This window comes from Rattus norvegicus, chromosome 3 (assembly GCF_036323735.1).
Source record: "Rattus norvegicus strain BN/NHsdMcwi chromosome 3, GRCr8, whole genome shotgun sequence".
Classification (NCBI taxonomy): domain Eukaryota; kingdom Metazoa; phylum Chordata; class Mammalia; order Rodentia; family Muridae; genus Rattus; species Rattus norvegicus.
The window spans coordinates 110862663-110888703 of record NC_086021.1 but is presented as its reverse complement, the minus strand read 5'-3'; the positions used below and the strand labels follow the sequence as shown (position 1 = coordinate 110888703).

Below are 26041 nucleotides of genomic sequence, written 5' to 3'. Positions count from 1 at the left end.
GAGGATACAGACGCAAAACCATGAGAAGCAGAGCTACAGAAACAACAGTGCCACAGAGCTATGTTTCATCTTTCTGACAAATAATTTCATACTGACAAACTTATTTTTCTTTTTGTTTAAAACAGATGAACATACACACAAAATCAGGGTCTTGCTATGGAGTCTTGGTCAGCTTGGTACTTGCTATATGTTGGCCTTAAATTTGAGGTAATCCTCCCGCCTCAGCCTCCAGAGAACTGAGATTATCATTATCAGCATTAGAATTGTGTGTTACCATGCCCAGTCACACACCGGTAACTTTTTAAGCACTGGTTAGCATACAAATTCTAAACCAAGAATATCAAAACCACTAACATTTCTATATATCAAATTCACTCGGTTAATAAGAAAAATTCTGATTTAGATTTTAAAATTAAATGTCTAAAAGTATAAATACCAGGCTTCTTAGAAGATATATAATTTCACTGTTTGTAAGGAACTTAGTGTGGTGGGATTACACTTAGAAAGATTAAGGTAGAAAGATGAGTGCAAATAGGGCTATAGTGGATCTTGGTCAGCTAGGGCTATACTAACCCTGTTTTACAACACACACACACACACACACACACACACACACACAACCACACACACCACACACACACACCACACATACACTTACACACACACACACACACCACACACCACAGACACACACAGACACACACACCACACACACCCCAAATGGCAAATACCTAAAATCCCAGCTGTTCAGAAGACTGAGAAAGGAGAATAATGAGGTCAAGGCCAATGTAAACTGCACAGTAAGACTATGTCTACTAACTATATACTGAACTGCCAGTACTTCTGTGATTTGCTATTTATGTATACTCATAATACATATACATATATAAATAGCTAATTTAATGAAAAAAGAGATACATTTTCTGACATTTTATCTTGAATCAACTTTCAGCTTATCTTATGAAAACAGAAATACTGGTCACTGGTAAAGAGTCCTCTCCAAGTCTGATGTCTTGGGATGTATGGATAGGTAAGATAGATAAGTAACTTTTTATTTTGATTATTTTAAGTTCTCTCTCTCTCTCTCTCTCTCTCTCTCTCTCTCTCTCTCTCCCTCTGTGTGTGTGTGTGTGTGTGTGTGTGTGTGTGTGTGGTGTGTGTGTGTGTGTGTGTGTGTGTGAGAGAGAGAGAGAGAGAGAGAATAAGAACAGGTGCCAGAGGCATTGGTAGTCCCTGGAGTTGTAATTTCAGGCCATTGTGAGGGTTTTGGGAACCTGGAACCTCTGCAAGAGCAGCATTCACTCTTAACCACTGAGCCGTCTCTTCAGCCCCCTTAACTTGCCTGTTTATGAACCATCCCTGATACTTAGTATTCTGAGTACTATACTTTGTATTTTCTATAGGATCTCATCGGAGAATCCCAGGACACACTCAACCCAGATTTGAAATCATTAACAACTTCCCCTAAGTCTTCACTATAGTGTTATTTCTCTTGTGCGCCTGGCCCTTTAAAGGATCCCCAGTTGCTAGTCAACTGGCCCTTTAAAAATTCTTGGCTGTTAGAACTGCTTGATCCTATGACCTTCAATGTTAGTTGCCTCTTGGATTTCTGGAAACAGGGTAGGATATAAAAAAACCAGGGAGCGGGGGTGGTGGGTGGGGGGGTGGTAGAGTGAGAAAAGAGTTGGTGCTGAAAACATTAAGAGTCAGTTGAGCCAGGAGAAGAAGCTGAGCAGACAGGCTAGAACAGTTGTTACGGTTTTGGAGCTGCTCATGTTGGGAAATCTGGGAGAAGAGACTGTTGGGAGAAACAGCTGAAAGGGGCTGGGCTGGAAACTGGGACCAACGATTGGGAAAGAAATTAAGATTCTTAAATCAATCTCAATCTCAATCTCTCTCTCTCTCTCTCTCTCTCTCTCTCTCTCTCTCTTTCTCTCTCTCCCCCTCCCTCCGTCCCTCCCTCTGTCCTTTATCCTTCTTTCTCTCCTATCCAGTGTTAGTGGGGAGAAACCAGGGGGATAAAGGACAGGAAAAAGAAGAACCCACAAAGTAGCATGGGCCAGCTCCACTACACACACAGTGCAACAGCAGTTCCAGCACCAGCAATGTGGTGCTCTCTTTGCATTCTTGGTATTTTATAAACACGGTATCTTTGAAATAGTTTAATTCCATAAAAGTACAAAAGGAACAGACACATTCAAAGTTTATAGCTTTAAAAACTGTATAAATTTGATGGTTACTATACAATCTTTTACGAAAAAACAAAAAACAACAAAGAACCCCAAACAAAAAGACTATAATGAATACAACTTACAAAGTTTATAAAAGGCCATTCAGTTACAGGATGTTCTTGATTATGACAAAACTCTACCTTCCTTAGTTTGGTGTACACAGCTCTGAACAAATCATGCTTTTTGCTTGTACAGTAGACAGAACTTGCATCAAGTTCCTAAAACATTTTACCTAGTTTCTAATAGGGTAAACACATCACATCGAGCAGTTTAGTCAAATATACTCACACACACACACACACACACACACACACACACACACACACACACACATCCCTCCTGTGTCCCACAGCTGTCTTCTCCAATCAGATCTAATCATAAAAATGCACTGGCAGAAAAAAATGCTTTTATAAGACACATTTATTTAGGTAAACTTGAACCTAATTTATAGATAATATAATATCTAATGAACTGCTATAAGGAAAAAGAAGAAATTTCCTCCTCTATATACTTGTGTGTGTGTTTGTGTGTAGCACATAAACATACATTCCTTATACATGTTTAGTAAAGATAGCTAAGACAAACTATGAATAAAATATATTTATGGGGGTTGGGGATTTGGTTCAGTGGTAGAGCACTTGCCTAGCAAGCGCAAGGTCCTGGGTTCGGTCCCCAGCTCCAAAATATATATATATATTTACATTCTAGAAAGTAATACCCACTTCTGAAAATTTCTAAACCATCAAACGCCTTACCCTGGAACCACTAACTTCTGCCCATTGTGGATCCGGTATGAGCAGCGATAGTCATCGGGGAGCTTGCAACCGATCTGAGCTTCTACTGCATCCAGGTCTTCCTCACGCGCACCCTCTGCAAATACACAGCAAAGGAGGGGTGTGCACGCACAACCAGACTGCAATATAGTAGGTTAGTTCTCAGCAAGAAACAATCTTATGGCAAGTGAATTCTCTTTAAAATACACTGTCAAAATACCAGGCCATGAATTGGAAATTAATTTTAAACACTAAACAAGTTGGTTAGTTCCCTCTCAACATGGAAAATACTGGCACAAAGAACTGGAAAGAGGCACCAATGAGATGAACAATTAATTTATTACATTATAACAAAAATCTCCTGTCTCGCTTTTCCAAATCTAATACATGCGTACTTTGTTTGAAAACAGCTCTGAAAGTTCTCTCAGTGATGTCACTCTAGAGTTTCTTTTTTATTTTTTTGGTTCTTTTTTTCAGAGCTGGGGACCGAACCCAGGGCCTTGCGCTTCCTAGGTAAGTGCTCTACCACTGAGCTAAATCCCCAGCCCCCACTCTAGAGTTTCAATGTGATCCTTTAAGGGAAATGGAGGTATCAGATAGATATAGGTCCATGCTGTGAGAAGCCACTAAGCTGTCTCGATTGCACACTTGAAACACGGCCTGCATTCTAGCTGTCACAAACAGAAAAACCTACAAATATCAAGAGAAGTGATGCTCTTCCAAACAACTGCTCCTCAGGTCCTTGGGCCAAACCTCTCACTACTCAATGATTATGGCAGAAAGACTAATGAAGACATAAAGAAAAAATGTAAAACAACCAGCCACCACCACCACCACTAACACACCCCACAAACTAGCCAGACGTGGTGGCACACTGCTAGGAGTGAACTCGAAAAAGGAAAAACAAAAACAAAACAATCAAACAAAACACAAGAGCTAATGTAGGCATTTGGAATCACCTTGTTTTTAGGCAACTGCCAATTCTAAAGCAAGAAGTTGAGTTTAGCTTTAGGTAATAATAGATAGGGCGGATGAATCAAAAAAGTAGGATTCAGAGTCCTCAAAGAGAAAAGCACTTGTTCAAACAAACACACACATGGTTTTGGCCAGGTTACAGAAAGCCTATGGGGAAAGTGAACTGGAAACAGCCAGTCCTCACAAACTAGAAGTCCAGGCTTTCCAAGGTCACCAACCCTAAGCAAGATTAAGGGGAACAACCCATTGAGGACTTGAAGGGGAAGCAAGGAAACCTCTAGAAGAAAAAACTATTACCCTGAGACCTAAGCAGTGCTTTGCAGTCACTCAAAAGATCTAAGCCTCAATAATAAAAAAAGGAGCTGACTAAGAGCAGGCAAGGCGCAGGCATGGTGACGAGCGCCTGTGATCCTAGCCACGGGTTTCCGGGGCAGGATATATGCTAAAAATTAAAGTCACAAAAACTTAACACTAGGAGGTCTGATGGGCTCAGTGATGGGCTAACCTGCATAGAGACCTGAGCTGGAGCCCAAATACCCTTCCATAAAATGGGGAGGGACGTGATCAGAACTAAAGCTTCTTCACTGTCTAGAAAGTGGTAACATACTAAATTCCATTAGACTTCAATAAGTCAAAAAGATGCATATTTTTAAATCTACATTATGAACACTAAAAGAGAAATATGAAGGGAAAGAAAAGGAATTAAACATAGATTAAAAACATAAAAATAGAGAGTGACCATATTTAAATGGCACGGCCAAGTTCAATATATTAGGGAATAAGTTAAATATCAATAAGCCAAGTTATCCAGTGAGAGACAGGCCAGGTAAAGAACAAGGCCTAAAGGATGTGGTGCAGAGGGAGAGCTCAGAATGTGTTAGGCCTTAGTTTCAATTTTAGCACCAAAGACGTAAAAAAGAATTCTACCCAAGATATCCATCTTAATGTAGACACAGAGAGAAAAACTAGGACAGCTCCACTTGGATCCCATGAGATAGAGTTTAAGTCAAACAGCTTTATTAAAACTAATAGAGAACTCTCATAAAGACAATAGTGAAAGGTTTAAATAGTGAAAGGCTTAATTATCACAGCACACACAGACATCTTTCCCTCATAAAATTACACTGAAGAGAGACAGCAGGCTAAACAGTGAAGTACCAACTACATACAGTCCCAAACATATATATTCTTTAATGTCAGAGATAAGACAGCAAAAGAACGGATTTACAAGCAGTGCGTTATTTTCCACTGCTGCATGCAGCTTAAAACATACTGATTTTTTGCCCATTTTGCAAGTAATTGTGAGGCTAGGACAGCCCAGGCAAGGCTCCTGCTGAAGCACCTCTCCCACAACAGTGCATACCTGGCCCCTATACTCTAGGCTTAGCTGAGAAGGGGTGGAGTACACTGAGCCCACTCCCCAGGAAACCAAGCCAGCAACTTACTTGTTACTTGTTTCTACAGGTCGGAAGTTCTAGTACAACTGGACCCTCTCTGTGTTTAGATGACGATGTTGGAACCATGGTGTCAACTAGGCTGATAGCTCATCTTACCTATCTGTTGCTTCAGAGCCTCTTACAAGCTCACTTGAGTATTTGCAAAATTCAGCAACTGCAGTTTTTTCAGTGAGGCCCTGAGTGCCTAGAAGCCCTTGACACTCCCTACTCTGTAGCCTTCTCCTCAACACATCAGCCTGTTTGCTTATTCAGTCAGTGAAAAAGCACACGATGGGGCTGGAGAGATGGCTCAGCGGTTGAGAGCACTGACTGCTCTTCCAGAGGTCCTGAGTTCAATTCCCAGCAACCACGTGGTGGCTCACAACCATCTGTAATGGGATCAGATGCCCTCTTCTGGTGTGTCTGAAGACAGCTACAGTGTGTTCATATATATAAAACAAACAAATAAATTTTTAAAAAAAAAAAAAGAAAAAGCACACGATGGATCTCTCCACCTTCTGAAAGGTCCAGGGCCTTTTAAGAATTTACTTGGTTAAGTTAGGGCCATTCAAGATACTTTTCTTTTTAATTAACAAGTTCAGGTTCAATTCATTTGGGAACTTAACTATAATTTTTATTTCAAGTAATTATAATACATTAAATAACAGAAATCAAAATGATTTGTTATATCTCTGCCAACATTTAAGGAGAAATAATTGTACGTGAATGCATACCAAAGGCTGAGAATCTTGGTGAGCGACTTAAGAACCCTGCCCAGTAGGAAATTTCACCAAGTTTCTCGGTAACTAATAGAGACACAAAAAAAAGGCTAGAGAGATGGCTCAGTGGTCACTAGCATTGGCTCCTCTCGCAGAGGACCTGGGTTCAATTCCCAGAGTCCACATAGCCATCTCTAACTTCTTTTCCAAGGAATCCGATGCCCTTTTGTGGTCTCCAAGGACAACAGGCACAGAATATGTTGCACAGATGCACATGTAGATAAAATGCCCACACACATAAAATATATTTTTAGACCTTTTTTTCTTAAGATTTATTTTATTTATATGAGTACACTGTCACTGTCTTCAGACACACCAGAAGAGGACATCCTATCCCATTGAAGATAGTTGTAAGTCACCATGTGGGTGCTGGGAATTGAACTCAGAGCCTCTAGAAGAGCAGCCCTTGATCTTAACTGCTGAACCATCTACCCAGCCCTTAAGTCTTTTTAAAAAATAAACAAATAATGGGAAGCGAGTGGTGGCAGCAGTGCACACCTTTAGTCCCAGCACTTGGGACACAGAGGCAGGTAGATCTCTGTGAGTTCAAGGTCAGACTGGTCTAGAGCCAGTTCCAGGATAGCCAGGGCTATATAGAGAAACCCTGTGTCAAAAACCAAAACAAAGAAGCAAGCAAGCAAACAAACAAAATAAAACAACAAAAATCAGGTGAGGTGGCCCAGAGGATAACAGTGCTTACTACCAACCCTGGGACCCACAGGTGGAAGGAGAGAACTGATTCCTGAAAGCTGGCCTCTGAACAAGTGTCATGGAACATACGATGGATCTCTAAATCTAAATACACACTCTAAATAAAATGTAATTTTAAAATATATCATCTGAAGAGACGGCTCAGTTGGTAAAGGGCTTCCTGCATAAGCATGAGACCCTAAGAACCCTAGTGCGCAGGTAAAAAGTGGGATGTGCTGATAACACCTATAATCTAATACTCGGGAGGCAGACAGGGAAAGGCTTGAGGTTTGCCAGCCACCAGTCTAGCCCAATCTGTGGGCTTCAGGTCCACTGAAAGACCCAATCTCCAAAAATATTGGAACAGTTGGGTCATTTCCAGTTCTGGCTGAGAAGAAATAACATAACTTTTAAAGAAAAAAATATTCTGGGGTTGGGGATTTAGCTCAGTGGTAGAGTGCTTGCCTAGCAAGCGCAAGGCCCTGGGTTCGGTCCCCAGCTCCGAAAAAAAAAAAAAAAAAAAAAAAAGGAAAAAAATATTTTTATTGCTATGAGTCTAAGTGTCTTGCCTGCATATATGTGTAGTGCCTGGGAAGCCAGAAGAGATGGAAAGCAGTTAAGGAAGACACCCAACATTGCCTCTGGCTTCTACATGTATGCATACATGAAATGTATATGATATATACATAAAATTAATTTTAAAAGCATTTAAGACAAACTAATCTGATTAGAAAGAAATTTATACCCCTAAAGTCTAATTTAAAAAAAAAAAGGTAGAAAAAAAAATCTATGGCCTAAGTCAGCAGGAATCATAGTAAATTAAAAATCAAGAAATTAATAAAATTAAAAACAAACATACAGTAAAAAAGACTGACCAAAAGCCAGTTCTCTACTGAAAAGATGTGATCGGACCCCACCCCGCAAGAGTGGAGGTAACACATAATGAACTCAGAAATGGAAAAGGTTGTACCACTGTATATTTCCTAAGCATGAAAAGATGTGAAACACAGATTTGAAAACATAGACGTAGTAGGCAATTTCCTGGACAAACAATTTACCAAACCAGAAAGCCTCAAGCCTTGAAGAGGCTTTGGGAGCTGGAGCTGGGATCTGTTCTCCCTGACTCTCATTAGAGCCTGTCTTTCTGAAATAGTGTTCCCTTTCCCTTCAGCTTCCCATTGTAATGTCTCATGAAAATGTCACTTTCAGACAAACCACGATGCATCTATTAGAAGGCAGAATACATGGTTTTAGTGGATGGAATAGGATGGAACCCCGGGAGTCCCCCGTTAATACCCCCATAGCTTATCCTCCAAGAGGAAATGAGTGATGACAGTCACCTAGCACAGGGCAGCTGCTTCAAGAGGACAGACATCATCTGAAGACAAGCCTGCAGTGGTGATAAGTAAAATAGCTAACAGTTTATAATAACTGCTACTAAGTACAAAGGTAGACATGAAACCAAGTGTTTCATACCACTGATTTAGTTTCCAAAAATCCTGTAAGGAAGATAATAACTGTCTTTTTTGTAGGGATAGTACTACCCGTAGGGCATTCAAGACCAAGTGCACCATCAAAAAGTAAACGGTGAAGTCAGGAATTGACTAGAGGGCCTCACTTTGGCAGAATAATCTTTTCTTCAGTTGTGATTGCAGGGAGAGGGCTGAGCCCATTATGTTTTGAATATCTGCGGTCTCTTTAAACTGTCACTCCATATTAGGGCATTTGGAGTGTGAGAGTGCGGTATGGTTGTTCTTTTGGACAGACTTGTAGCTCCTTTTTCTTTTGTCCTTTGGTATTCCTAGCTCCTGTGTCTGTTCTGTATCTAGCTGTCAGATTCCTCGGCCACTTCGCTCCACTCCTAGGTGCCAGTTCTCAGGGCTTGCCAGGAGTTTTGGATTAAGGTTAACTGGGAATATTTACAGTGCTGGGGATACTAGGAATTTCAGGCTTATGAATTCCACACTAAGTTAAGCACGTGGCTGCTGACCTCAGGAGCCACCGTCCTCACTCAGCTTTAAGGTTATATAGGTGTCAGGTTAAAAAGGAAACTTAGCAGCAGATAGGCGAAGACGGGATGGTGTTTGTGAAACATCCTGAGGCTGTTAGTTGTATGTTTTCAAATCATATTTCCTTGTATATTGGTTTAGAAGTGAGGTGGGAGTTCTTTAAAGGAAAAAACAGTAAATATTTTAAGATCGTAGGACTGACCTATGGTTTCTGTGACAGAGACTTGTGTTTAACCCTGCTGTTAGGCTGTTATTTCTGGAAAACAGCCTCAGACAATACAGAAACAAATGGGGGTGGCTGAGTTCCAATGAAAAGGATTTACCCTCTTAGCAATTAATTTACCAAACCCTGACTAATTACTAGTACCTTCACTTCACATTGAAGAAAAGATACAAAGAGAATTTAGGTGGCCTGTTTGAGGACTAGTAAGCAACAGAACTAAACTCTAGTCTTGGCTTCTGATAAATTGTCATAGCTTCCTTTCTGAGTAGGTGAAAGGAGAAGAGAGTAGGTGAGTATTTATTGAAAGCAGTAAGGCACTTTATAAATAAATATACACATGACATTTCCCTCCTTCTGCACTTCTCTCAGGTGGGTGGCATTAGCTCATTGTTTTGGAGAACAAGGTCAAACAGATGCAAACACACTCTCTGTCTCTGTCTCTGTCTCTGTCTCTGTCTCTCTCACACACACACACACACACACACACACACACACTTATCACCACTGCAGGCTTGTCTTCAGATGATGTCTGTCCTCTTGAAGCAGCTGCCCTGTGCTAGGTGACTGTCATCACTCATTTCCTCTTGGAGGATAAGCTATGGGGGTATTAACGGGGGACTCCCGGGGTTCCATCCTATTCCATCCACTAAAACCATGTATTCTGCCTTCTAATAGATGCATCGTGGTTTGTCTGAAAGTGACATTTTCATGAGACATTACAGTAGGAAGCTGAAGGGAAAGGGAACACTATTTCAGAAAGACAGGCTCTAATGAGAGTCAGGGAGAACAGATCCCAGGCTCCAGCTCCCAAAGCCAGCATGTGCACGGCTCCACCTAGTGAGCAAATCTGGAAAACTTCAGGTGGAAAGCACATGAGCAGTAATAAGTGTATCTTTGTGGGTATTATCAAACCACATGGAAATAACTTGTTAATATTTCCAGCCATAATTAGATAATATACCAGAGCATGGATCCTGGGGTCAAATCGACCTCAGTTCAAATCTGTTTTACTACTTTGTAAATACCAAACAAAAAGGTTTTCTCATGCTGCTGCTATTCTTACATGCTTAAAGAGCCAGTGCTTTCCTAACATTTGATAGACACCAGCAAGAAAAGGTGTTGATACCGGTTTTCAATTAAAGAATAATCTTGGGCTGGAGAGATGACTCAGTGGATAAAGCACTTGTCACATAAGCATGATGACTGGAGTTTGGCTCCCCAGAAACCACATAAGAGCTGAGCATGTGAAGCGACCTACCTGTAATCCAGCTTGTGTGAAGTAGAGACAGGGAGGGATACCTGGGGGAAACTGGCAACTGAAACAGCTCAACCAGCCAACTCAGGAAAAAGCCCAACCTCATTAATAAAGTGGAGGAAAATCCAGAAAGACATGTGATATCCTCTAACTTCCACACAGGGATGTGAATACATTCATGTGAATATATATACACACATGAATACCACAAAAATACACACATAACAACAACAATATTAATAACAACAATAATCATTTTTAGGACTGGGGGTATAGTTCCATTGTTGAATACTTGCCTAAAATGCATGAGGCCCTGGGCTCAATCCTCATCATTGCAAAGAATAAAAATAAATCATAGTGGTTATTCTCAAGCAATCAGCATTGTTTTTATATAAAATAAATATGATAAAGTAGTTCAGTTTTTTATTCTAATAACCACATGGGTTCTTGGACCAATCAAAGGAGAGCAAGATCTTAACAGTACCAGCATTGTACTTCGTTGGCTAGTGAAGTGTAATGGTGACCTAGATGTTGAATTAGTCAGGTACACAGAGGATCCGAAGTTATTTGAACTTCTCTTTCTTTACTAACTAAAATGTAGATAGGGGACCCTGTGTTCCCAGTACCTTTCAGAGATAAAACCATCCGAGGACACCTAGGCTCCAAGTACTTCTTGAGGTCATCCCAGGCCTTTTTAATAGCAGCATAATGGTTGATGTATCTTCCTACATCTGAGTAAGTAGCTATGAAGAGAGATTTCCAGCACTGATTCTTCCGGGCTTTCTCTTCCCTAAATTAAAAAAAAAAAAAAAAAAATTAAAAAATCTTTTGAGGTTCGCTCCCTGTACGGGCCACCAAAAAAAAAAAAATCTTTTGAAATGATATTAACATATCTTTTTTCTTTTCCTTTGTCTTTTGAGTTAGGGTCGTATGGAGCACAAGTTGGCCTTAACTACGATGTAGGAAAGGATGGCCTTGAACTTCTGATCCTCGTGCTTCTAGCTGTCAAGCGGTAGAATTAAAAATGTGTACCACAGACCTGGCTTAGCATGTATTTTTGATATTTACCAACATACTTTTACTGGGAGTTTGTGGTAACTCTGCCCTTCTATTTTAACTTACTTTTTTGCTACAAAGAGAACGAGATAGCAAGAAGTGATACGTCAACAAGATTTAATAGTTACTACTGTCATGGTAGGGTGATTGGTCATTTATTTTCTTACTTTCTGCTTAATTTTTTCAAGTTTTCCAGTTCTTAACAAAATATATGATATACTTATCAGTACAAATTTTAACTTACTCCTAAATATGTATCAGCTGAAAACAAACTTAGGTAGCTCTGGCTGGCATGAACTATATTTCCCCCTCCCTTTACCTCCTAAGTGCTGAGGTCACAGGTGTGAGCTACTGAATGGCTTCAATTATAACTACACAAAAGGCAGGCACATGAAGTGTCCCAGTTTTGAGGATATTTAGAACCTAATGGCATAATATTGCTCTAGCACATCTCCACTGATCAGCCCAAGAGAAATAACCAAACAAATACATGATCTAACGTCTTCCATTGCCTGAATTATACAAACATTTCTTGAGTGTTCACTTGGACACTGAGGACATTAAAAAATGCACACTATTTTCCCATTCAAAAAGTAGTCTAATCATGAGCCTTTAGAAAATAAAATGTAAACTTAATGGAGGACAAGCAACCTTAGAAGGTACTTGAAAGTTCTGTCAAGTGGGCTTAGAGAACTGAAGGGCTTAAGAGGAAACTGAACGGGGAGAGTTGAGAAGGCTGTGTTTGGGGGTTGGAGGGGCAGATTTAAGGGGGAACACTAGGAACATTACAGAAGACATAGGAAAGCTCTGAAGCAGCCCTCATGAGGGGCAATAACCTGAAGCGAGCTTCGGTGACCAGGTGAAGGCTGTGGAGACTAGCCGGGAGGGAAGGCTAGTGATCATGTGAACGCAGGGAAAGCCTGAGCCGCAGGAGGACTCCTAATGCTGGCTGGGCTTCAGGATGGGCGCTACCATGTAGAACCAAAGGTTTAGATACGATACAAAGGAAAGGATAAATCAATGCAGAGTATTTTGCTTCTTTTCAAACAGTGTACATAACTCAGGTTAGCTCAAACTCAGGATCTAGGACCACTGTCCTCCAGTGTAGACTAGGTGTGTATCACCACACCGGATTCCAGGTATACATTGTGTTTGTTTTCGAGGAGGGGGCTTAAGGAGGAATAAAGCACTGTTTCACTAATATATAGTCTTACTATAAATACATGCAGCTTTATCAACAAGGCGGGGTGTAGGTCAACTGGGGAGTGCTTGCCTAGCATGTGAGGTCCTGAGTACAGTCCCCAGCACTGTAAAAACAGGGCTGTGATTTTACAGGTTACTCATGGAAACTGTTTCTATATTTCTATACTCTTATACCTCTGGTCCTTGATTTACAAATTTTATATACAGCAGGTGATGCCCCAAAGCGAAAGATTGAGTACTTATCAACACCTCAAACTCCCTTTCTTCCTTTTTCCGCCTCCCAATTCTTGACAGCTGTTATTAAGTTTTCCCTTGGGAAAACTAGGACCTTCCGCTTTAAAAAATTGCCCCTGGCTTCCCATAACTGAAGAAGCACATTAGGTACTCTTGCCTTTCTTTCTACATCTCCTAAATCTTGCTGTCATCTATGTTTTTATTCTGGCAATGTGGTAACTTAGACTGGATTCAGAAACAGAAACTAGGGTTGGAAAGGAAAACTAGTACATATTAGCATTATAGTAGGCCAAGGTCAGGATTCAAGACTACATATTCTGCATTAGAAGCTGGAAAGGGGGAAGGACAAGGGGCTCAGAGCGTCACTGGAAACAGAGTTAACGAAGGGGAAGCATCAGTATGCAATGGCTACACTTCACTAACATTTACTGTATGTTTTATAGCATGTCATAAGGAACTAAAAGCAAGGTTTCAAAAAGCTCCAAATACAATGAAATGCAAAAAGGAGATAAAAATGCAAATTAGCCTTCTTATTATAAACTGTATATGTCCACTGAATTATACTTTATTCCATAAACATGAGCAAGTATTGTATATCAATTAAAAATTGCTGTAGGCAGCAGTTCTCAATCTATGGGTCATGAACCCTCTGAGGGTTGAATGACCCTTTCACAGGGGTTACCTAAGACCATCCTGCATATCAGAAATTTACCTTATGATTCATAACAGTAGCAAAATTACAGTTATGACGTAACAATAAAAATAACTTTATGGTTGGGGTTCACAACATGAGGAACTGCATTAAAGGGTGGATGTATGAGGAAAGTTGAGAATCACTGCTCTAGTTCCAAGTGTAGTAGTTCACACTTGCAATCCCAGCAAGAAGAGGCTGAAACAGAAGGACTGCCCCAGGGTCAAGGCCAGCCTGCACTGTTCCGGTCTCCAACAATGAAAAATTTACTCTTAAAAAACTACACCCTGTCCACAAAGGAAGGAATGTTCACAGAATACTTACTCAGTTATCAGCCAGTATTTTTTGCAATGTCTTCTCCACAGTGGATCATGAGTTGATAGCTGGCTAAGTCTTCGACTAACATAGCAACAACTGGCAGTAACCAGATTCAGTTAGTATAAAAGGGGGAAAAATAAAAATCAAAGATTAAAATAGTAATTGTTAAATGTTAAATTTAAATTCCTTTTGTCCCTCTTATTTCTACTTACTACCCATAAAACTGCAATGCAGTATCTTTTAAAATCTACCTAATGTGTAGGTTAGTATAATTACCCTGTGGGTAATAAGGAGAAAGCAATATACTATCTCAGAGTCAAATTAAACTCCCAATAGACTGATACAGTTCAACCCAACACAGTTGAGCAAATATGCACTAAACCCGTTAGAGCTTGGCGACAGGCTGGATACTTGGCGAAGTTGGACAGACTATAATGGGCAAGAAAGAAACTGCAGTATGCTGGATGAGTCTGTAGACAAAATAGGATTCAACTCCACTCACTTCCACAGACATTGACTGAGGGGTCATGTCACCTCAGCTTAAAATTCTCATTATTACCTAAAGCTTTGAACTCCAAGTCTGTTCTTACAAGAGGCTACATGATCTCACCAGCCACACTCCATGCAGCTGCCTATTAGTCATTACCACCTTAAGCAAAACCAGCTTTCTAGTTTTTCTAGTTGAACAGGCCACACTATTGTTAACAGACCCATCAGCCTCTCAACAGTGTTCCCTTCACCAGGACAGAACTGCACTCTGCCACACGTCATGTCTTCAACAGTGAGTTGGTCACCTTGCTTTCCACATTCCTTCCTAGCGAAATATACATACACCTTCCCAATATTTGGCCCCTCTTGTAATTACACACTTGTTTGACTTTCCATCTTGTCTATAGTAGTCAAGCTACATAAAAAAGACCATGACTCTCTAATTCACTATTGTAATCCCACATTTAACTGGCACATGGCAGGCACTCAAAAAAAAAAAAATAAAACAAACCTGAACAAATGAATAAAAAAATAAACAATCCTTACACTCTAGCAGCACACAGTTACTACAAACTCTGTAGTTGAAGAAGATAGTGGGAGAGCGAAGTATTCTGGGCAAGGATCAGAGCCTACACAGCCATGTGCAAGCGTGTGGTGTGCCATCTGATGAACTGTGTAAATGTGATAGTGGAGGAGACAGCCTGACAGGCCTTAGATAATAAGCTAACGGATAAGAGCCTTAAATACTGCAGAAGTTCAAGGTCCAGTGTGTAAACACAGCTATCACAGGCTTTTAAGAAGAATGACAGCTAAATTGGTCTTTAGAAGATAACTCTGGCAGCAAGCAATCAAAGAAAGAAGGCTGTCTAAATAAGAAGTTATAGCAATAAAATATTTCAGATGAAATACATTTGAGCTGGCCAGCCTTTCCCACAGAAAAACTTTCTCTGTGTTAGTACAGGCTGAATGGGGGCGAGGGGGAGTGTGTTTTAACAGGTATGAGTAGAGGCCACAACAGAAAACCCAGAAAATACCTCTGCGACCACTTAGCTAGCCCAACCAACAGCTACCTGTAACTCCAAGAAATCTGCACCTCTTAAAGGCCCCTAAAACAGAGGACACAATCATCAAATTCCCAAGATCCAGTAATCAATCAAAAAACAAAAATATGTCTTCCCCACATGAGAGGGCCATTTTGCATCCTCTACAAATATACAGCGGAGAACAAGAAACCCAGGCCATGCTGTCAAGAATGTAAACAATTCTGACACAGGGTGAGGGTGACAAGAGAGGGGAGCACAGCAGGGACATTTGTCCCTCCATCTTAAAACAGTCCTGACTACTGGAAGAATTCTCGAATTCCTAGTGTTTATTTTTGGAGTAAACGTTTGTCATCTGGGAAACCCTGAGGTGACTGCAGTCACCTGTAAAGGCCTCACCGGAAGTCGGTGACAAAACACAAAATCCAACCACCCACCATAAAAAAAGGAAAGCTGACAGCCAAAAAAGTCGCAGACACAAATCAAAGTGCACGCTGCCCGCGATCACGATGGCATCAGAGAGTCAGAAGGTTGAAGGCCTCCTCGCGCGCGTTCTACCTGTCCATGAGGGCTCTGGTCATCCTGGACCTAGGCCCGACAGGGATGCGCGTGGGCCGAGACAGTGGCCTTTCCACAGCGCTAGACCAGGCCCCAAAGGGCCAGCGAGGGTCCGCGGGGTGCAGCACCAGAAAGCCACCTCTCTTCCGCAATCGGCCTAGCTGAGGCTTGAGGAAGAGGGCGTTAAGTTCCCGGGGGTCTAGACCTGGGCAGGAGTAAGGCCTGGATGCCCAGATCCCACCTCCGAGTCTCCTTCAGCCCTCCGGGGTGTTCTGCGGGATAACGGCCGCCCTGCAGTCACCCTGCTGCGGAGGGAGCCCTGGTCCAGTCAGCGACCCCGGCCTCTCTCTCTGCCTCCTTCCACGTTCCCACCCCTGCCGAGAGCACCGCCCCATTACTTGATTAGGTCCCTGTAGTCCACGAAGGATAAGATGAGGAGCAGAGGGTCGGTGGGTAGCGACTCCAGGGTCAGCAACCCTGTCTCGGCCTCTACGGCAGCCATCTTGCCCAGCCCGCTGCAGCCTGGCACCACCCCGGCCCCGCCCCCGCCGCCCGAACCGCTCCGCGGCTGCTTGCACAGGTTAGTTATGTAACTGTCACCCGGCCCCGCCCCCGGGATGCCCCGCCCACCCCGAGGCCTGCCCTGCGGGAGCGCTGCTGTCTTGCGCTGTCTCTGGTCATCAGCTGATCCGCATTTCCCTTCAAATCTCTTCTCCTAAGCTTAGCCAGACCCCTGCCAGTCTGTTTCCGAATCTTCTAACTCTTCTTCCACATATTTTATATCTCGCATCCTCAAAGCCTCTCCCTAAATTTCACACTAACCAACCCTACCTGGCCTTTGGGTCCCAAACCCATTGCTTCATGTCCAATCCACGATCTCTATTGTCAGCCTCAGACTCCCCTCACCATTCTCACTCCCACCTGCACTTTAGATTGCTGCTCTGAGCCTTGTCCACTTAGTAAGGAAGGAATGATGGGAAAGAGACACAGGGGAAGGCACTCCAACTTTGAAATGATAGGGAGGTTATAATTCTTCCACAGCCCACAAAGCAAAACCATCCTAAAACAACAACAACAAAAAAAATGACCTCTGGGTAAATTCCTTGTCTAAGATACCCAACAAATATTAATTGCCCAAGCCCTTGTCACCAGGCTTCTAAACCTACTCATCCCCGAGAAAGTTTCTTCCAACTTCTTAGTGCAAGAAATAATCAAATGTGATTATTTTCCATTAAGTACTATAACACTTGTGTTTAGGACAAGAAATTTGATTCATTTTTAACCTTCTGAGCACACCCCTCTTGATAAGCATAAGTTTGTATTATCTAGACACAATAGTTGGCGTGGTGGTCTTTTCCTTTTCAACCTCAAATTTATTTCTAACATCAGGACAGAGGAGGACAGGATATAGCCTGCCCCTCTGATTTAGTGCCACAGGCATGGGGACTGAACGGAGTAAGACCCCTGTAGGACGGGAAGGTGCAATTCATCAGCTTCGTAAAGACGCTATTAAGGTGAGTGTAGAGCAGGTATGATGGGCAGTGACCAAGGAGTAACTTCTCTTCTGTTGGTTCCACAGGGGCCGTGTCCTGAGAGGTGTGGGAATCCAAAAGACTCCACAAGCCAGTCACTTATTCACTTGACTGATCCAATAAGCCCCTCAGGCATGAATTCACAGCTCCTATCTTACCATGGACATGCATCTTGGCCCTGAAGCCTGGGTAGTACTGACAGGAACACAGTACTGGCTCAGCTCTTTGAAATGTGGAAGGGTCACCCCATAACATCTGGTTGGGGAAGAGACAAACCCAGGTAGTCCTAGAGAGCATTCTAGGCTATGTCAAGTTGACAGGTAAAGCTAGCTAGAACTCCGAACAAAATGCTAAAGTTTTAAATGAACACAAGATCACACAGTTCCACACTGACGCTTGAGGCCAAAGGGGGGAGGGAATGTACCTCTAAATGCATGCTTTTGTTTATTTTTAAATGATTAATTTCCCCTCTGTTAAAAGGCCTACAAGGTCTTGGAGGTGGAGCAGGCAATGACTGAGGGCAAGCTCTAGAGGGTTTAGAAGCTTCTAAAATGATAACCTACAGGTGTCCTCTCTCTGTGTACAAAACACCGTCTTTTAGGAGCCACGAACACTTTCTGGTATTTATTGTTTCTTCCTTTCCCCACCCTAGGGGCCCTTCTTAGTGGAAGAAGAAAGCTGGGAGCTAGGGTTGATGTGGGAGAGAGTATGAAGTAGGGCAGTGGCGTCAGGTGTGCCATACTCTGTTTATTGTCCCTAGCCCCCAGTTTGGATTTCCACCAAACAGTGCCATTAGCTGGGTGCCACTGGGCTATGAACTGAAGGTTGTGTACCACCTGCAGCCTTGTCTCGGTGCTGAGGGGTTTGGACACTTCCTGATTGTAATGAGGTAGCACATGTACTTGGGGAGGGGGCAGGAAATGAAGAGTAGGGAGGATCACAATTAGGATGCCATCACCAGAACAACCTGGGCTGAAAGGCTGCCTGATGAATAGGACAGAAGAGGTCCTCCTCAGCAGAGCCCAGGAAAACCTTGGACTGTGTTTATGCTTTACGGTGGAAAGCAAGGAGGAGGAGGAAAGTACAGGGGTGGATGGAGATTGCAGAGCTGACAATGATGCTCAAAAAGCAGCCAGCTGGGTGGGTCGTGCAAACTGTGGCATCGATTCAGCCGCTGCTGTGGAACACAGACACTCCACGGCTGAGAAACATGGAAAGGACATGGAGGATTATAGGCAGGGTCGGAGCAGCTACTCAAACTGAGTCCTGGAAGTTGGTTGTCCCGTCCTCCCTTAGGCAGAGGCGTAAGTATTTCTGAATTCGCTGAACAAATGGCTTGTTTGGTTTTTTTGTCTGCAGCCACCCTCTTGTTTTCTTGGAATCCAAGGCTATAACCTTCTTGGCCAGGTACCTGGCTTGGGTGATGAGTAGCCTTGCCAGCTGAATACATTTTAAGGATCCTGTATTGACTGTTTCCAATATGGTGGATCAAGAATATGTCCAGGAAAGACTTGTAATCCCAAAGCCTGCCAACACTGAATCGCTCCTGTGTCTGGAATCTTACTGTGCTCTACTGAGACCTAAACAGCTAGATGGCCTGTGTCACAAGAGTGGTTAAGCTACAGCTGTGTCATCAGTAACACTTGTGTAAACTCAGACGGGCTAGGTTTTACTTTATTGTCAATACTCTCCATTAAAATGTAAAAAGTAGTCTCTGCCTTTCTCAGCAGCTCAGAAGGCTGATCTCTGAGCTCCTTCATTGGTCTCCCCTCTTATTTGGCCTGCGTGAATTCAGCCAATAGGATGTGCTGGGGTGGGGGACATTTATTCTCCATCTGCGAGGGTTTGGCTGTGTTTTCTGTTGAAAATATCTCCTGTTGGTGCCTTTCCCAGGTCTTTAGTTCCCAGCCTCTGACTCAGATAGATCAGAGGGCCTATGTTTCCTTGTTAAAGCACCTGTTAAATTTCCTCACCGACATCCAGGCTAATTCTTTACTAGGTTTTCGGGCATTTGTTCCACCTGACACAGTGCAACTGCCTAGCATTCCTCTTACAGAGTGGTTTATTTTAATGGGAATTACACTTTGGAAGCTTTGGCTCTCGGGATTTCAGCTTTCAGAATTTTAATCTTTAGAAAATGTAATTTTGAGAATTCTAGACTTTGTGGATTCGTATCTTTCCAAATTTCATCCCTGAGGATTACAATGTTGTGTTTGTGTGTTTGGGGATTACAACCGGGCACCACAGAAACAGCTACTACCCTGCAGTACTGAAAACAGATGGGAAAAGGGAACTTGTGGAACCCGAACGCTGTGAAGAGGGGCCACCAGTAGCTGGTGGAGAGAACACAGGGCTTCATCTTCTGATTGCAGACCCTAAACTTGCTGCTGTGATCTCTGGGCTTGGATATCACAGCAGGTGACTCACAACAGATGCTCAGAAGCCTGCAATGGAGGATTGCCAGATTTAAGATGCACATGCAAGTCCCCATACATACCAAAAAATAAAAACTACACTGAACTAGGAAGAAAAAAAAAACAGCCAGGGAGTGCAGTTAAAAATGAATTATTTCTAATCCCCCACATGTATTTGTACATTGGGATAAAAATATTACACAAAACAGATATTAAGGAAGAATTCATTCTTTGTCTAAACTTCTAGGCATACGAATTATCTGCCTCCTTCCCTAATTCTGTTTCCCGGATGACTTGGTTCTCCTTTGTGATTCCTCGTTTGCTGACTTTGCCTACTCATTGGCTGTAGAGAAAGTGCATGTTTCACAGACATTGTAAGGGTTTACAATAATATAGTGGCAGCATCCAACTCATTTTATTCTTTTGTCTACTGGATTGTAATTCACAAGAAAACATGTCAATGACAGCATTAGGAGTTGCTGTGCTAAATGCTGCCTGTCAGTGGCGGGCTGGACTTGAAGGTCTCAAAGCTGTCAGTGATGGCTGTGGCAGTGAGGTGCATAGACTGCTTGATTTCAGAGCATGTGATCCCTAATTAGTGGTCATTCCTCTTCTAACTTGAATCTTTGGTCCAAAGATCCCTTCCTTCAATACGAAAAACTAGAACAATTAATTGTCAGTTCTCCCTTGGGAGTTTTCCTCAGCCAAACCTGCAGGTGAGACCACGTGAGATTGCCCATAACTTTGTCTGTAGAGATAATTTAAGTAGCCTAAGTTGTGGTTATTATTGTAGAAAAATAGTTCTAGCTGCCAATATTTTAAAAGAGCTGAACACAGGGCATTGAAGTTGTCTGAACAGAGTTCATAAACGATATACATAGTTATCCTAGACCGTCCTAAACCGTGAAGACCTCTGTCACTGAATTATTATCAAGCCCCAGACAGCTTATGGTAGGGGCCCCTCCAGGTGAGTAGCTGAATCTTTGACTTAGGAATTCACAGCTGGTCCTTTTGATCCTGGAATTCACACTGGGTCTAGGATTAGTAAAGTCTAACACCTTGGAAAGGCAGCCAGAGGGTGCACACCTACAATCCCAGCACTCACAGGGCAGAAGCAGGAGGATTGCTGCAAGTTCCAGACCAGCCAGGGATTCAGAAGACCCTGTTTAAATTTTTTTTCTAAAAAAAAAACCCCTCAAAACCTGATAAACAGCTGTTCTGTGAGTATGTTGACAATAATGTAAGAGAAACTCTGCTTACAAAAATATCATGGGAATACAGTTTTCAACACTCTGGGCCCCCACTACTGAGTGGATTATAAAAGTTGAATCAGGTCAAGAGTCAAGGTAATTATTTTGCTCTTTGCTTTGACATCACCAGAAGAAAAGAGAGTTCTCATGCCCAGGGCACCCCAGTAACTGTGGACACTGAATGTTTTGGATGGTTCCCACAGTGTCCTGTGGCTCATTCGGTCCCTACCAGAGGTTTGGGGGAAAGTAGAAGTCATCATTCCATGCTCAGCATGTCCTGCAGGAACATCATGGCTTCCTTTTTACCTCACTGTCAGAACACAGTCCAAGAATGTGAGAATTCTGAGCGCTTGTGAGAAAACTCCAAGAAAACAACAACAGTCTTGCGACCCCAGTTTCTTGCACACGTGGATTGGTCTGGAATGTGCTTTCGTGTTCCTCCCAGGGTTAGAGGATAGGAGTGAGTTTACTCAGCTGTAATTCATGTCCCCCTATGGAAACATGTGTGGCCACGTGTGTCCTCCGGATTATACAAAGTACTCAAGTCAGTCTTCTTAACCCTCAGAGTATAAATTGTCCGATGCTCTGAATAAAGTTTCCCATTGCATGAGATTTTAGTTGGCCTCATTTTTAGAGCCCACTCTTGCTGTTTCATACCGCCAACGACAGCGGTAAACACTGCACCTTGAATCTTTCCGCTTCTCTCCATTTATATTCATTCACACCAGAAAAGCTTTCATTACTCTCTCAATTATAGGCTTATATTTTATTTTAAAAACTATGTATATGCCTAGCATATAATTCTTTCTAATACAATGTTTTAAATTATGTTCTTTGCTTTAAAAAAAAATCTGTTACCTTAGTGAGTTAGCCAGAGTTACATAGAGAGACTCTATTTCAAAATAAATCATTTTTTAAAAATCTGTTAGAATGTTTTGTTAATCATACACTATCAGTCTTTTAACTTGGCAATTTAGGTCTTCTAGAAACTTTGATATATTTTAAAAACGTGTTTAGTTCACTAGTAATCCATGGGCTCATCTAAAGACATGGGCTCGTCTAAAACAGCTGTCAAGATGGCTCAGCAGGTAGAACACCTGCTGAATAAGCATGGATGCCCCGGACCCACGTAAATGTGGAAGGAGAGACCAGCACACGGACTTGTCCTCTGTCTTCCTAACTCTTGCCATGGCCTATGGACACCCAATCCACATCCACATAGCACAAACACAAACCAAATTATCATCACCACGGTCACCACCGTCCTCCTCCTCATCATCTTCATCATCATTATTGAGGCTGGGTCCCAATAATGATATCATAGGCCTCCCATCTCTGCCTCCCATCTCTGCCTCCCAAATGTTGCAGTGTCTCCTTCAAATCCCATCATACCTTAGTTGAGCATTTTCTTCATATAAACAGATTTAGGAAATTTAAAATGTCTTCTTTTTAAAGAGTGGTACACTTATGTTGTGAGCATTTTTTCTTAACAAAAAAAAATTGAGGACACTTCCTTAGGAAATATCTGCATCTTAAGAGTGATTCCATGGTTATTCCTTAATATTTAAATTTATCATATTTTATTTAATCAATTGCTTGTGATAGTTTGAAATTTTCAAAGTTTTATGATAAGCAACACTGCAATAAATATTTGTATACATTTGCTTTCTGAATTGTTTGAATTATGTTCAATTCGTACCATTTAGATTTTGAGTTACTGGGTGAAAACCTGCAATCCTACTAGGCTCGGGCTGTCAAGAAAGGAAGACTCTAAGATGCAGAAATTGAGATCAGGAACGAAGCTGTGTTCTCTGGACCTGGCAGGATTGCCGCACTCTCAAAGCCCGCAGCTGTGCTTGCCTGCACAAAACCTGTGCAAGACCAAGCCAGTCGGCTTCCCACACAAAGGAAGAGGGGTTCACAAGCTCCCACCCTGGCTACAGAAGACAGTTGATGTTTTCTGGGGAGAGGAAATTCACTTCTCTTTAAGGATATGGCCTTGGATGACTATACTTCACTGCCTGACCCCACACTCATGAGTATACGGTCAGCACAAGATGGATATGGGCAATTGTCTGTCTGTCTGTCTGTCTGTCTGTCTGTCTGTCTATATCTATTTATTTGAGACAGGGTCTCTCTATGTAGCTGGCTGTCCTAGAACTCACTATGTAAGCCAGGCTGGCCTCAAAGTCAGAGACCTATCAGCCTACCTCTACATCCTGAGTACTGAGATTTAAGGCCTGTGCCACTACGCCCAAGTGGTGGATGATTGTTTAGAAATGCAAGGTTTAGTATGGTGGTACAGGGCTTTAATCTTGGCACTCAGGAGATAGAGGCACATGGAACTCTGTGAACTTGAAGCCAGCCTGGTCTACTTTCCAAGACCAGCAGAGCTACCTATCGACGACAAGCAAACAAACAAGTCGGGAGTCAACGGATATGGGGTGATGGGATACATCTTCGAGGAGTTAGCGGGAGAAGTGAAGGGTGAATAGGTCCAATATACTGTATGCACTTATGAAATAAAAATTAAGTTTTTTGTTTTTAATAAAAAAATAAAGTCTTGGGTTCAGTCACAAATTAAAAGCAAAACCCTCCATGAAAAGCTACACTGTAGTGTTTGCTTAGTGTGATTGTTAATATAAACTCTGAATTTGACAGGGTAGAAAATCACCTAAGGAGCTAGCCTCTGGGCACACCTGTGGGGGATTATCATGATGCAGTTAACTGATGTGGAAAGATCCATCCTGACTGTACGAAAAATTATTTTCTGGAGATAGGATCCTGGACCATATAAGAAACCTAGTTCTGCAGAAGCTTCCTGATTGCAGATGTGATGTGTATGACGAGATGATGATGATGATGATGATGATGATGATGAGGAGGAGGAGGAGGAGGAGGAGGGGGGAGGAGGGGGGGAGGAGGAGGAAGGGGGAGGAGGAGGAGGAAACACCAGAGTGCATGGCACATTCCTGCAGGTCCCTGGGGCTTGCTGACCACCCTGCCTCAGCTAATTGTGCAGCTCCAGGTCCCAGTGTCTCAAAACACAAGCTTCTGAGGAAAGATGAGGCTTTAGTCAAAGATAGATTGCATAAGCACTGGGGGTCCTGCAGGGTAATGGAATTGAAAAATTCCATTGACCCAGTGACATCACACCAGTTGCAATACTGTATTGTGACACAGTCTTCATGTGTTTGCACTGATGCTGTGTAAACAAACCTATGGGCTGTGGATCATATAGAAACACACATCAGTGTATAGAGTACCTAATACTTAGCAATGTGGCTTTGTAATGGGACTGTATAGGCACTGTACTTCCTATCACTGGATTAGAATGTACTCCTACTTATAAAACAAACTCAGCTAAGCTGTAATGCCAGCACTCAAAAGGCTGAGGCAGGAGGATATCAAATCCAGCTGAGCTAGATTGCAAGAAACTCCATTCCAATTAAACGGGGCAGGGTGCTGGGGAAAGAACTGGTGGTAAAGTTCTTACTGAGCACCCATGGAATCATCGTTTGATCTTCAGTACTGAGACAAAACTATTTTTTTAAAAACTTCTAAAATAGCCCTCAGGTTCATCCTCCATCAAAGATCTTAGAAGAACATGTTGTCCTGCTAGGACAAGACACCTCTGTAAATGTTGCTGCCCCTGATCCAGGGATATCTTCCAGTAGGTTGAGGTGCAGAGGTGGTAGACAAGGAACCTGATAATCCTGACCCTGTACAGGCCTAGGCCTCTGTGTGTGCATGTGCTTGAGTGTTTGTGTGTATGTATTGAGTTTTTAAGTTTAAGGAGGACATAAAAGATTATAGAATAAAGATGTAAGCAATTTTGTACAAATGTACAATGTGTTTGAGTCTTAAGGTATCACTCCACGTTTCTTAAGGGCTGGAGCAGTGGCTCTGTAGGTAAGAGCCCTTGCTGCTCTTCCAGAGGACCTGGGTTCAGTTTTCAGCACACACATAATGACTCACAACTGTCTGTAACTCTAGTCCCCAAGGGTAAGATGGCCTCTCCTGGCCTCCTTGGGCAGCACTAACACGGTACACAGAAGTACATGCAGGCAAAACATTAATATACACAACAATAAGTAAACAAACTTTTTTTTTTATTAACTTGAGTATTTCTTATATACATTTCGAGTGTTATTCCCTTTCCCGGTTTCCGGGCAAACATCCCCCTCCCACCTCCCCTTCCTTTTGGGTGTTCCCCTCCCCATCCTCGCCCCCTTGCCACCCTCCCCCCAACAATCTAGTTCACTGGGGGTTCAGTCTTAGCAGGACCCAGGGCTTCCCCTTCCACTGGTGCTCTTACTAGGATATTCATTGCTACCTATGGGGTCAGAGTCCAGGGTCAGTCCATGTATAGTCTTTAGGTAGTGGCTTAGTCCCTGGAAGCTCTGGTTGCTTGGCATTGTTGTACATATGGGGTCTCGAGCCCCTTCAAGCTCTTCCAGTTCTTTCTCTGATTCCTTCAGCGGGGGTCCTATTCTCAGTTCAGTGGTTTGCTGCTGGCATACGCCTCTGTGTTTGCTGTATTCTGGCTGTGTCTCTCGGGAGAGATCTACATCCAGCTCCTGTCGGCCTGCACTTCTTTGCTTCATCCATCTTGTCTAATTGGATGGCTGTATATGTATGGGCCACATGTGGGGCAGGCTCTGAATGGGTGTTCCTTCTGTGTCTGTTTTAATCTTTGCCTCTCTCTTCCCTGCCAAGGGTATTCTTGTCCCCCTTTTAAAGAAGGAGTGAAGCATTCACATTTTGATCATCCGTCTTGAGTTTCATTTGTTCTAGGCATCTAGGGTAAATCAAGCATTTGGGTTAATAGCCACTAATCAATGAGTGCATACCATGTGTGTTTTTCTGTGATTGGGTTACCTCA

General features: G+C 42.5%; 1 protein-coding gene, 1 long non-coding RNA gene and 1 other non-coding gene across 5 annotated transcripts in view; 1 reads left to right on the top strand and 2 right to left on the bottom strand.

Annotated features, from left to right (window-relative positions):
• The window catches only part of Fbxo3 (F-box protein 3), a 32295-nt gene extending 15776 nt beyond the window's left edge, over positions 1 to 16519 (bottom strand). For 2 of the 3 annotated variants that reach the window (XM_006234657.5, XM_006234656.5), the window contains exons 1-4: positions 16359 to 16519; positions 13880 to 13969; positions 10998 to 11161; positions 2987 to 3101 (exon numbers count right to left, since the gene is read on the bottom strand). In XM_006234657.5, coding sequence (XP_006234719.1) covers positions 2987 to 3101; positions 10998 to 11161; positions 13880 to 13969; positions 16359 to 16462 — 473 coding nt within the window. In that variant the 5' untranslated portion in view covers positions 16463 to 16519. The remainder of the gene's footprint in view (positions 1 to 2986; positions 3102 to 10997; positions 11162 to 13879; positions 13970 to 16358) is intronic. The other variant, NM_001109606.1, reaches the window with a different exon arrangement.
• Positions 5277 to 5415, bottom strand: LOC120102093 (small Cajal body-specific RNA 21). The gene has a single exon (XR_005503115.1). It is a non-coding gene; the product is annotated as a small Cajal body-specific RNA 21 (non-coding RNA).
• Positions 16027 to 19202, top strand: LOC108350426 (uncharacterized). Its single transcript, XR_001837188.3, has 3 exons — positions 16027 to 16540; positions 17350 to 17474; positions 18852 to 19202. It is a non-coding gene; the product is annotated as an uncharacterized LOC108350426 (long non-coding RNA).
• The last annotated feature ends 6839 nt before the right edge of the window (positions 19203 to 26041 follow it).